Consider the following 12506-nt stretch of genomic DNA (forward strand, 5'->3'; position numbering starts at 1 on the left):
TCTTGGTTTCAGCTTAGGATTTCAGTAGCACTGACAGCTGAGAACCTGCTTGGGATTTCTCTCTCTCTCTCTCTCTCTCTCTCTCTTTCTCTCTCTGTCTCTCTCTCTCTCTCTCTCTCTCTCTCTCTTTCTCTCTCTGTCTCTGTCTCTCTCTCTCTCTCTCCCTCCCCCCCCTCCCTCTCTCCCTCTCTCTCCCTCTCTTCTTCTCTACCTCTCTCACTCTCCTTCTCTTTCCCTCTCTCTCCCTCTCTGTCCTTCCCCAGCTCTTTCTTTCTCTCTCAAAATCAATAAGCAAAAAAATTTTTTTAATATAAACCCCTTTAACAGATCAGTGTTGCTACATTGAGTTACTGGGTACCAGGGACTGCTCTTGTTACTTTATGTGCACTGGGCTGCTGAGTCTCCACACAGTATCCCCACACCTATTTCACAGATGGGACAACTGAGTATTCTGAATAGGAATTCGCATGCCCGGGGTCACACAAGTAGAAAGTCAAAGAGCCGGGATTCAGACCTAGGGAGCTTGGCTCTGGTGCCTGTCCTTTAACCAGCGTGCTTTGCTAGACTTTTAAGCAAAAAAAAAAACCAGTTCAGACACAGGCTCCATTGAGGGCCCACTCTGGGGACCTCTGCGTTAGGGTGCAGTGAGCCACCCCCGCTGCCCTGCTCCTCTGTTACCCCTCCCCTCTGCATACCTCCCACCTGGAGCGGGGCATGCACTAGCAGGGCCGCTGAAAGTTGGTTCCCCTGGCACCAGGGTGTGGGCAGGACCCAGCACAGCCTTGACTGCCGCCTGCTGGGTCTCATTGACACGTGTCCCCCGCCCCCCACAGTGAGCTGGACTACTATGACTCCCACAACGTCAACACCCGGTGCCAGAAGATCTGCGACCAGTGGGATGCCCTTGGCTCTCTGACCCACAGCCGCAGGGAAGCCCTGGAGGTGAGGAGGGGCAGCCCCGTGGAGCCCCGTGCCCCTTCGACTCTCAGGGACGGGTGAGGGTGTAGGTGATGCCCGGACCCTTGAGCTTCCCCTGACGCTCCCCGAGGAGATAACCTCTGGTCCTTTCCCTGCCCCCACACACCAGAAAACGGAGAAGCAGCTGGAGACCATTGACCAGCTGCACCTGGAATATGCCAAGCGGGCAGCCCCCTTCAACAACTGGATGGAGAGCGCCATGGAGGACCTCCAGGACATGTTCATCGTCCACACCATCGAGGAGATCGAGGTCCGCTCCCCGCCGCGCCCCTCGGGGGACTTGCCATGCGCTGGGCTCTCCTTCACCCCACCTTCTCCTTCCAGGGCCTGATCTCAGCCCATGACCAGTTCAAGTCGACACTGCCAGACGCCGACCGGGAGCGGGAGGCCATCCTGGCCATCCACAAGGAGGCCCAGAGGATCGCCGAGAGCAACCACATCAAGCTGTCGGGCAGTAACCCCTATACCACCGTCACCCCGCAGATCATCAACTCCAAGTGGGAGAAGGTGGGCGGACTCGTTGGCGGGACCAGGGTGGGGCTGGCAGGGTGAGGGGCCCCCGCCCTAACTGCTGGTGCCCCACCCCCCCCAACTAGGTGCAGCAGCTGGTGCCCAAGCGGGACCATGCCCTCCTGGAGGAGCAGAGCAAGCAGCAGTCCAACGAGCACCTGCGCCGCCAGTTCGCCAGCCAGGCCAACGTCGTGGGGCCCTGGATCCAGACCAAGATGGAGGTGAGGAGCCGGCGCCCCTTTCGGCAGGCCCCCAGGGCTCCCTGGTGGGTCTGCCTGGGTCCCCGTTGCGGGAGCGATGGCGCCCTCGGGGTGGGTGGGAGGAAGCCCGTGACTGCGCTGTGGAAAGGGCCATGCCGGCCAGAGGGGTCGGGTGGAGGAGGGTCCGAGCTTCGGCCCTGCCCTGCCCGCTGACCAGGAGGCCAGGCACGATTTAACTTCTCCTGGGTGTTCTCGTCTCTACAAGGGGGTGGGAATAGCTCTTCCACTGCCTCAGCACAGGCTTGGGGCACTGCTCCCTGGCAGCCCCGGTACTGGCACTGGTGTCTGGGCCAGGCGGTCCGAGCACAGGCCCCTACAGCGGGCCCCACCCAGGAAGCCTGTGGCGATGCTGCTGGTGGCTCCGGGTGTGCCTTCTGAGGGCTCACAGTGCACGGGGACCGTGCCTAGCGGGGCTGCAGGGCCTGCTCGGGAGCACAGGGGCTGACACCTACCAGGCCTGGGCCCGGATCCTGCCTCTGCCATCTGTGGGCCTCAGGTCCCAGGCCTGTTCCCGTCCTGGGCCTCACAGGGAGTCGAGGAAGGTCAGGCGTGGCAACCCTCGGCCCAGAAACTCCCCGTGGCTGGTCGTAGGCTCCGGCCCAGCAGCACCCCCTCCCGTGCAGGAGATCGGGCGCATCTCCATCGAGATGAACGGGACCCTGGAGGACCAGCTGAGCCACCTGAAGCGCTACGAGCGCAGCATCGTGGAGTACAAGCCCAACCTGGACCTGCTCGAGCAGCAGCACCAGCTCATCCAGGAGGCGCTCATCTTCGACAACAAGCACACCAACTACACCATGGAGGTAGGCACGCTGGCCGGGGCTCCGTTCCCGACAGGGCTGCCGGGGCTGCCCGCCGGGAGAGGCGTGTGCCGCCTTTTCTCTGACTGAAAACACTACACCAAGTGTTTACACGTTTTTTAAAAAACTCAGGTTCCCGCGCTTGCCGCACCAGGTTGAAGCATCCGCCTCTTGGCAGCCTGAGCTTGTCCACGGTGACACAACACTGTGCAGATGCACGGATCAGAGAAACCCAGTTTCCCCCCAGAAAGCTAGTTGAATGTTGCCCACCACACCTGTGCGGTTTCCTCGTGGATGCCACACGGCTCCTGGGCCTGGTCCTCACGACTTCATCCCGGTGCACAGGGTGTGCGGGAGAGTCAGGGCAAGCCCCGCACCAGGCCGCACGCATGCACGCACGCCCTGCGTGAGGAGAGCCCGGGTCCGAGCCTCCACGGGCTGCAGCCGCCCGGCCTGACCGCGGTCACCCCTCGCCCTGCCCGCAGCACGTCCGCGTGGGCTGGGAGCAGCTGCTCACCACCATCGCCCGCACCATCAACGAGGTGGAGAACCAGATCCTCACCCGAGACGCCAAGGGCATCAGCCAGGAGCAGATGCAGGAGTTCCGGGCCTCCTTCAACCACTTCGACAAGGTGAGCTGTTCCCTCTGCCCCGGCGTCTTCCCTCCCCGCCGCCATCACCACCCCACCCTGCCCTCTCCGTCTCTGCGTCTGTCCGTTCCCCTCACAGTGCTGAGTGTCAGTCCCCACTCACCAGGCCTGCAGGGCTCCAGCCACCAGAGAGGGTGCAGAGGTGTGTCACCTTGACCCACAGCCTAGGCAGTGTTCCTCAGGAGAAAGTGGGGCGGGGGGGTTCCCAAGTCCTGCCCCTGGGGCCGTGCATCCTCCCCAGCCTGCCACCGACGAGACCCTGGGACGGATTGGTCCCAGCATGCCCGAGATCTGAGGCCTGACTGTGCACCTGGTCCACGCATACACAGAGCGTTGTTTAAATTCAGGTCCGGTCTGGCAGCCCCACTAGAGAGGCCCTGAGCGCCCGTTTGCCATGGTCCCCTCCTGCCCTGCTGGCTCCGTGCATCACGAGGTGCCTGCTCAGCTCTGCGCTGTCTGGCAGGGACCTGGTGTCCCAAGCAGGGCGGAGTGTAATCCTCCTCTCCCACCGCAAGTCCTGGAGGCAAGGAGAGCTCCCTGTTCCTCTCAGGAGCCCCAGGCCTCGGCTCCGTGCTGCACCACTCCGCCCCCACCCCTGCTCTGGCCAAAGCCTTGGGCAGAGGCATCAGGCCACCTGTGCCCCTCCCCCTGTTCCACCATCCCTGGTCATCACCTCGTCCATGTCACCTCTAACTCTGTGTTTCCCCCCGATGTGTTCCCCTCCCACTGCCCTCTGCATGTGACCCTGGCCCCTCTCCCCGCGTCTCTGCCGGCCTGGTCTCCACGCCGCCCCTCGCACACACCTGCCTTCGGACGCCCGGCAGGACCACGGCGGGGCGCTGGGGCCAGAGGAGTTCAAGGCCTGCCTCATCAGCCTGGGCTACGACGTGGAAAATGACCGGCAGGTACGCGCCCCCCTGGGCCCCAGCGGACTGTGGCATTAACTGCTCTTCTTTCTCTCTCTCCTTCTCTCTGTCTCCCCTCCCTCTCGCCATTCCACCCCTTGCCATGTGTTGCCATTTCACCGGCTCTCTTGCCTCCTCCCTGCCCTGTGTCTCTCTGGACACCTTCCCCCTTACCTGGTCTCTCGGGGCCACCTCTGTCTCCCCGGCTCCCGCCACTGTCCTGTTTCCCTGCTGCGCACATGGGGCGGCCCCTCTTGCCTGCTCGGGGCCGGGCCCCCTCTGCTGTCCCTGCGTCCTCGAGCAGAAGCAGACAGGCAGCATGGACTCCGACGACTTCAGGGCTCTGCTTATCTCCACAGGATACAGCCTGGTATGCAGCCTCTGCCTCCCCTCGCTGCTGTGCCTCTCCTCCCCCTCTCTGCGCAGCCTCCCCCTCCTCCTCACCGCCTCCAGAGTCTCAGTGTCCTCGGGGAGGCTCCCCCAGCAGGGCAGCACGGCCTAGCCGCCGCCTCCTCGTCCGCCGCCTCTGCTGGGCTGGGGTCTCTCCGATGACTCCCTGAGCTGCCCACCTCCTTTTCTGGAAGTCTCCGGAGAGAGGAGGTCAGGCCTCTGGCTCTCTCCCCTTTTTCTTTCTCTTTCTTTCTTTCTTTCTTCCCTGCCCTCCAGAGCTAAGTCGTGAGCCTAGGGCTGAGGAGCAGTAGACCTGTTTGATCCATTCCCAGTTCCCACTCCCCAAAACCATGGGTGGGGAGGACAGAGGGAGCGCATCTCCAGTCTGGGCGAGTGGGGCCCTTGGCCTGGGGAGCCAGAACCGGTAGAGGCGGGCTGACAGCAGGTGGCGTGTGCCCTGGGGCCGGGCCCTGCTCTCCTGGCTCCGTTCCACTGGGCCAGGCCTCGCCGCCCCACTCCTACATAGCCTGCCCCCATCCCACTCCCCCCGGCAGGGTGACGCCGAGTTCAACCGCATCATGAGCGTGGTTGACCCCAACCACAGCGGCCTCGTGACCTTCCAAGCCTTCATTGACTTCATGTCAAGGGAGACCACCGACACAGACACGGCCGATCAAGTCATCGCCTCCTTCAAGGTCCTGGCAGGGGACAAGGTAAGCAGGAATGGGAACCTCGGGGGCACCCGGGTGCCAGGCAGGGAGGCGCCCTTGCAGCCAGGACGGGGCAGGGCCAGTGCGGGGGGAGGGGTGGCCCATAATCCCCCTCCCGCCCCCAGAACTTCATCACGGCTGAGGAGCTGCGGAGAGAGCTGCCCCCCGACCAGGCAGAGTACTGCATCGCCCGCATGGCGCCCTACCAGGGCCCCGACGCCGTGCCCGGCGCCCTCGACTACAAGTCCTTCTCCACAGCCCTGTACGGCGAGAGCGACCTGTGAGGCCCCCGCTGGAGACTCCCCAACCGAACGCCCCCTCCTCACAGCCTCCAGGAGGGGCTGGGGGGGCCCTTCTCCCCGCTCTGGGGGCCTCCCAGGTCCTGTTCCTCTGACTCTGTATCTATGCAAAGCACTCTGTCAGTTCTTTCGGGGGGTGGGGTGGGCAGGGAGGGGCTGGGGCAGGCTCTCTCCTCTCTCTTTGTTGGCCCCTCCCCCTGCATAGAGGTGAGGGAGACCTTCGGGGTCAGCGCTTCTGGTCTGGTAAATATATATGATGTGTTGTTTTGTTTTTTAACTATGTGGAGGGGACAGTGGATTCCCACAGCAAAACAGGTCCCCTCCAGGCCCTAGGAATGCCCTCCACACCTTGTCCCTTCCCTTGCCTACCCCCACCCACTCACCACCGCCACCACGAGGTCCCTTCAAGGCCTCCCACATCCAGGCCAAAGCCCTACGTGCCTTGTCCAGGAACCGCCCTGGCCTGCGGTGGGCCCTGCAGTGGGCCCAGCAGAGGGCGACAGCTGCCCGACAGGAAAGAGGACCCCACCTCACGCCCTTCTTCCCTCTCGCCTCACCTGAGATTGCCAGGAGATGAGGGGGTGCAGCTCAGCACCCCCCTTTTCTGCAACGGAGGAGTAGGGTTGGGCAGACTAGTCTCTCGCCCCCCACCCCCAGCCAGCCCCCACCTTGCTTTGTCCAGACATGTGTATCTCAGATTTTTCTAAGGACCAAAAAACAAAAACAAGAAAAAAACAAAAAAAAAAACACAAAACAAAAACAAAAACAAAAAATGCACAAAAAACCCTATAAAAAAGGAATTAAAAACTTTCAGAGAATTACTATTTACTTTATTAACTTGCGGATTTATTATATAAATATATATTCACCTAGCAACATATCCCTGCCGCCTTTCGCTCTCATAATGAAGACATAGCTGATCTGCTGCTCCCCTCCCCCCACCCCTTCCTGGTTCTCCTCTCTGTTGTCTGTCATTGGGCATGGGTCTCTGGGGACCCTCCTGAGGTGGAGGGTGGGCTGCTGGCCTGGCTGCCTGTTAGTTGATGGGTTTTGCTCCCTCCCCCTCCTCCCCCCATTTTTGAGTTTATTCTGATTGATTTGATTATTTTTTTTCTCGGTTTCTGGATAAACCACCCTTCTTGGGACAGGATAATAAAACATGTAATATTTTTCAGAAGGATTTCTACAGTATTCTCTCTCTTTCTCTCTCCTGTCTCCGTGCTCTGTGAGCATGGCCAGGCCTGGGAGATCCCTTCCCCATGACTGTGTACAGATGGGCCAGGACCCGACCATGCCAGCCTCCCACGGGAGGAGTGCCGTCGCCATCCCCGTCTCTAGAGGAGAGCGAAGCCCGGAGAAGTGCGGGGAGCAGCGGGCTGGAACCCGCTCCCGGCAGGCCGGGTCCCACGGCAGTGCTCGGGCCGCTGCTTGGCGCCGGGCAGAGGCAGCGGGGGTCTCAGCGGCTCTTCGGCCCGGCCGCATGTGCTCCTAGGAGAAGGTGGCCACCTCCGTCCACTGGGGAGAGAGGACCGCGGGCTCAGGCAGGGGTCCCCTGGGCCTCCCGGTCGCCCCGCATCACCCCCTCTGGCGCAGGCTCACCTGTCTGTGGGTCAGGCAGACAACTCCCTCGCCACCCTCCAGCTGCCGGCTGCAGTGGCCTGTGCGGAGAGGGCAGCTTGAGCGCCCACCGGGGCTCGTGGGAGACCCCCCCTCCCACCCCCATCCGAGCTGGGCAGCACTCACGGAAGATGCAGGTGAGCTGGGCCGCGCACGACACGAAGCGCTCGAAGTCCACCTGCAGGCGGCTGTCCCGGTAACGGCTGGTGAGCGCCTGGGTCAGCTGGTTGTTCAGGTGGAAGCCTGGGGAGACCGCCTGTGAGCCCCACCTGGGCGCCGCCCCGCCCCCAGCTCCGCCTCCTCCCCTTGGCTTCTCTGCCGCAGCTGTTTCATCTGTCAGGCACCGATGGCCCTGACCCCGTCAGGCTGGGTGAAGTCGCCGCGTGTAGAGCTCGGAACAGTGTCTGGCACACGGCTGTGTGTCAATTTTATTTAAATTCAGGTGAACTGCTGCCTGGAGGCCATTTCCGGGCAGCAAAACATTTTAATCCCCCACGGAGCCTATCTTCCTACTCCCTCTCAGAGGCAGGTTCTCACCTAGAAAGCTCCCGATAAAGATCACCTCTGCCGAGACGTCTCGGTAGGCTTTTGAAAGACCACGCTCCAGCCCAGGTCACCCCCCACCACTGGGGTTGCAGGACAGCTCTGTCCCCACGTGGCCACATACACGGTCTAAGGGTGCCTCGCAGCTTCCGCTGTGTCCTAAACCCCATCTCCACCCTGTTCTGTGCCACAAGCTCGCCTGGTGCCTCACCCGCCATGCCATGTTCGTGGTGCTGGGAGCAGCCTGGAGAAGTCCCCCTGATAGTATGACCTCCCACAGCCCCCCGCCTCTGCCCTGAGCGAGGGGGTGCCCTGGCCAGAGGAGGTGGGAGAGCCCAAGAAGGGGCAAGAGCCCTTCAAGCTGCCCCCTCATGTTCCTACGGGCCTTGTTCATGCACTGCTTCCTCCGACCGCTCTCATGCATTGCCCGGTGTGGGGTCCTGCCCGGGGCCCCCTGCTACTCAGGAAACCCCTCACCGGGTTTACTAGGTCCCGGCTACCCCTCCCCAGGGCCCCCATTGCCCTTAACCACCTGGTGGCCTTCGAAGACCACTCCTCATCTACCCCTCCTCCCCCTTCCGCTCTTGGACTTCGCGCTGTCTTGCCTCCCTGGTGCGTGATGTTGCTTCTGCCCAGAACACTCCTAAGTCTCGTGCTGCCTCCAGAGCCCCCTGCCCTTCCCACCTGCAGCATGGAGCCCCTCCTCTGGCGCTCTGTGCCCACTCCATCCCCACCCTGACCCCTCTGGGCTGTCACTGTCCTTGGTGGCTCTGGAAGCCGCTGGAGGTAAGGGAAGGGTTTCCGGTCCCCACCAACCCCCCAGCATCAGCCAGCACAAGTCCAGGGGCAGAGTGGGTGTCCTGGGGACATGCAGAGCGTGGCTGAGCTGCAGCAGGTTCGTTTTCCTGCTGGCCTCCCGCCCCAAGACTGCCCACCATTTCCAGAGGTCTCTGGAGCTTGCTTCCTGCGGGTCCCCTCCCCGACGCTCCCTCCTCCATATGCAGTGGGACCTTCCCTTCTTGGCTCCAGCCCCCCACGCACCCTGACCTTGGACTTGCCCTACCTCCTCGCTCTCATACATATTAAAAAACAATTTTGGGGGCGCCTGGGTGGCTCAGTCGGTTGAGTGTCCAGCTTTGGCTCAGGTTATGACCTTGCAGTTTGTGGGTTCGAGCCCCATGTCAGGCTCTGTGCTGACAGTTTGAGCCTGAAGCCTGCTTTGGATTCTGTGTCTCCCTCTTTCTCTGACCCTCCCCTGCTCATACTGTCTCTCTCTCTCTCAAAAATAAATTTAAAAAAAAAAGCGATTTTAAAAAGAGCCCAGGTCCTCACGAGGCCTCATAGAGCTTTACTTTCTCGCCCACTTGTTTCCTCTGACCACCGCCATCTCCCCGCCCTCCTCCAGCCTCCGCAGCCCCTTGAAGTTGCTCCAGCAGGGTCTCTGCTCTTATCTCAGGGTCTTTGCCCCCCCCTCCACACACACACACACACACACACACACACACACACACCTGCTTTCTCTTTCCGCCATAGCGTGTGTTACCATTGGACTGAGATGTTCTTGTTCATTGTCTGTCTGCAGCTCCAGAGTGTCAGCCCCTACCCCCAGAAGCACTTTATCCGTCTTCTGCCTAGATTAACACCAGGCACGTACCAGATGCCCAGTGATACCACCAAACAGCACAGACCCTCCACCCTCCCTCGCTCTCGCCCCTGCTTCTGTCCACCTGGGACTCCATTCCTGTCTGGGCCACACCTCCCAACCTTCTACTGTCTGACTCCATCTCTCCCCCTCCGGCTTGGGCTCTTTTCTTGCATGGCGCTGGACTTTGGAGGTCCTCTCCCAGGGCCTCCCTGCCTCTCCTGCTGGGTCAAGGTTGGTCAGGCTTGCCTCCCATCTTCCCATGTCTCACCCCGGGCTTGGCTGTGGCAGAGAGTGGGAGTAGGGACAGGGAGGTCCCGTCTGGTCCCAGCCCCTCCACTCCTGCACCTTCCTTAACTCGCTTCAGAGCCCAGGGAAAGCCTTGCTCCCTGGCTCCAACCCTTGGGTAGGATTTTGTGCTGCACAGACGGGATGGGGCTGTTTTACGTCTCCTGGAAGAAGCCAGCCTTCCCTAAACCTCTGCCCGGGAGATAACTGGGAACTGCTTCCCCCCGCGCTGAGCCCTGGGAGTTCCTCCCAGCCACCCTGTGTCCTGGCCATTTTACCCAGGTTCAATCAAGGAGTCCACGGCCACCCAGCGAGTAAGTCAGTAGAGGCAGGATTCCAGCCCAAGCTCATGGCAGTATGGGCCATTTTCCCACAATGCCCTGGGAGCCGGTGCCTGTCAGACCGCAGCTCCCAGGCTTCCCCTATCTCCCCCTTCTGGGAGGCCCCGCTCCAGGCCCCCAGCAGCCCCCAGGCCCATCCCCCCTTCGTGCCCCGTCTCCAGGGGCATCCAGTCCCAGCCATGAGCTGGCAACAAACAGATGAGCAGGCAGCCAGGCCTGCAAGAGCACAGTGGGTAGGAAGGGGTGCAGATATCCGTCCCCATGACACGCCCCCAACACACCTGCCGCGTTCAGCGCCAGCCTCAGCTCGTATGAGTTCATGGTCCCAGAGGCGTCCTCATCGAACTTGTCAAATGTGGCCTGGGTGGAGAGGCACAGGTCAGTCCCACCCCACCCAGGTCCCCCAAACACCCTGAAAAAAGCCAAAAGGGGACCTTGGAGGCCAGTCAGCCTGGGTTGCCACCCCACCTCCCTTCCTGGCTTTGGGCCCTGGGCGAGCAGCTTTACCAGTTGGAGCCTGTTTCTCAGTCTGTGAAGTGGGAATAATGTAACAGCTGGACTAGGAGTACAAGGACAAGTCGGGTGCCACCCACAGGGGCTTCGTGAGGGCTCAGCACACAGCACCTTAGCGCCCATCAGTATAGGACAATATACTCCATGGACCGTTTCCTCCTCACGGGGACCCGGAGCAGTGGGAACCGGTAGACAAGCAAAGGCCCCTCGGAGGGGAGGTGACTTGTCTGGGGTCGCACAGGCAGAAAGAGGCCGAACTGGGAGCTGGGATTTCAACCCAGGGCCATCCCTGAGCTACTTAGCGCCCCCTAGAGGGACCACAGAAGGGCAGAGGGGACAAAGTCACCCCAGCCGGATTCCTCCATGTTGGTATGACCGGGTCCCTTTACTCCTCCCCTGGAGCACGGATAGCCCACAGGTCACCTATGTCCTTATTAGTAAAAGTGCCTCACCTTCCAGAAAGAGGTGCCCCCGCACCCCAGTCCTCCCACCTTACCTGCCACTCCAGGAGATGGCCCCAGAGCTGCCGGAAATGGTGCAGGGTGAGGCTTTGCCCGTTCTGGGGATGGGTTTGGTTAAAGTCAATATCCCCAGAAGGGGGACTCGGGCCCCGACAAGCCCGTCCTCCCTCCCCAGGCACTGTCCCCCTCATATACCCCAAAACACCGCAGCAGCTGCTCACAGGTCCTGAGCCCAATCTCTCGAGCGGTCCGGGTGTGGGACCCGGCTACGGGAAACAAACAAAACCCAGGACTGCCTCCGTGCTGGCCGTCCTTGTGAATGCTAGCGATTACCACCGTCCCCATGCCAGTGACTGAGGCTCAGAGAGCCAAGTGACTGCTGGGAACTGGCAGAGCCCACATGTGAGCCCAGGCAAGGGGATTCCAAGGCCCCTCGTGGCAGCCACACGCCCTGCCTCCCTTAGAAAAAGGGGGTGCCTAATGAGTGGGGTGGCCTCAGACCCACCACAGGCCCCACATGTGACACTGTCAGGCTGAGCCCAGGGCTCCCGTGGCCTGACTCCCAGCGGCATCACGATGCACACACACAGGAGGCTCCATGGGGTCCACCCTGGTCCCCAACTCACCAGGCTCCAGGGCAATGCTTAATAAGGTCTGGAGCTGAAGGGCGCTGACTGCTTCCTCCTGATCAAGGACAGAGCAGGCTGTGAGGCCCTTCGATCAGGCAGCCATTCAGCAACATAGCACAGCTCGGGGTGGACCAAACAACATGCTGGGTGGTGGTGACACAGCAGAGACAGAGGGCTCATGGTCCAGGGAGAGCTAGGGCCCGTCCCCAGAGCAGCCAGGGCTGCATGCAGTGGAGAGGCACGCACTGGGCCCGAGAGTCCACAGCAGGCCTGCAGTTGACCAGCCTGGGCGAGAATGTGCGAGAGCTTCCAGAGAAGGGCACTTTAGAAAGATGGGACCTTAGCCAGGGCAGGGGTGTGAAGGCAAAGGTGCACAGACTGAGCAAAGGCCCTGAGGCAGGGAAGAGCTGTGAGCATTTTGAGAGTAGAAAGTCAGGAGACTTAAGCACGGAGGGAGGGAGAAACTAAAGCAAAATGAGACACCCAAGATGCGGGGGTGTCCAAGGGGAGCGGTGGACCCCCTTAGCTCTGTCCCCTCATCCTCACCTCTCCTGCCAGCTCCTGAAACAGCTGCTCCAACCCCAGCTCCAGCGGAATATAGGGGATCTGTGGGGCGGGGTGGGGGGAAGGGTGGAGTTTAGTTTCTGCCCAGAGGACCCCCACCCCCACCCGGTCCTGCCCCGCAGTGCCCATTCCCAGCAACCCCTCACCATGAGGGCGTGCAGGTCGGCGCTGATGACGTCATCGATCTCCCTGCAAAGGACACAAGGGAAGTGGGGGAGGGGACGCTCCCCCCGGGTCTGGGGCCCCGGGCAGATCCCCGCGGGGGTCCCGGGAACGGGGCTTTGGGGCTCCCCAGGGCGGGTCCCGGTGCCCCGGCTCACACGGCGGTGTGGCGGCGCTCGGAGAAGACGCGCAGCGTGAAGTCGGCCTCGTCGCCGGCGCGGGCGGCGCTGGGCACCACCAGGTA

The 12506-nt window shown here is 61.7% G+C and overlaps 2 protein-coding genes across 6 annotated transcripts in view; one reads left to right on the top strand and one right to left on the bottom strand.

Moving 5' to 3' along the window:
- The window catches only part of ACTN4 (actinin alpha 4), a 69071-nt gene extending 62389 nt beyond the window's left edge, over positions 1-6682 (top strand). For 2 of the 5 annotated variants that reach the window (XM_029924097.1, XM_029924096.1), the window contains exons 13-21: positions 834-942; positions 1088-1228; positions 1303-1485; positions 1575-1709; positions 2372-2551; positions 3034-3180; positions 4408-4473; positions 5048-5206; positions 5329-5487. In XM_029924097.1, coding sequence (XP_029779957.1) covers positions 834-942; positions 1088-1228; positions 1303-1485; positions 1575-1709; positions 2372-2551; positions 3034-3180; positions 4408-4473; positions 5048-5206; positions 5329-5487 — 1279 coding nt within the window. Of the gene's footprint in view, positions 1-833; positions 943-1087; positions 1229-1302; positions 1486-1574; positions 1710-2371; positions 2552-3033; positions 3181-4022; positions 4104-4407; positions 4474-5047; positions 5207-5328 lie in introns of all 5 variants that reach the window. The other 3 variants (XM_029924095.1, XM_029924093.1, XM_029924098.1) reach the window with 2 other exon arrangements.
- The window catches only part of CAPN12 (calpain 12), an 11346-nt gene continuing 5091 nt past the window's right edge, over positions 6252-12506 (bottom strand). The window contains exons 11-20 of the mRNA XM_029924099.1: positions 12421-12506; positions 12247-12289; positions 12083-12142; positions 11534-11591; positions 11103-11173; positions 10943-11005; positions 10215-10293; positions 7246-7362; positions 7102-7160; positions 6252-7017 (exon numbers count right to left, since the gene is read on the bottom strand). The exon at positions 12421-12506 is cut by the window's right edge and continues 21 nt beyond it. Coding sequence (XP_029779959.1) covers positions 6991-7017; positions 7102-7160; positions 7246-7362; positions 10215-10293; positions 10943-11005; positions 11103-11173; positions 11534-11591; positions 12083-12142; positions 12247-12289; positions 12421-12506 — 663 coding nt within the window. The 3' untranslated portion in view covers positions 6252-6990. The remainder of the gene's footprint in view (positions 7018-7101; positions 7161-7245; positions 7363-10214; positions 10294-10942; positions 11006-11102; positions 11174-11533; positions 11592-12082; positions 12143-12246; positions 12290-12420) is intronic.

Source organism: Suricata suricatta, chromosome 16 (assembly GCF_006229205.1).
Source record: "Suricata suricatta isolate VVHF042 chromosome 16, meerkat_22Aug2017_6uvM2_HiC, whole genome shotgun sequence".
Taxonomy (NCBI): Eukaryota; Metazoa; Chordata; class Mammalia; order Carnivora; family Herpestidae; genus Suricata; species Suricata suricatta.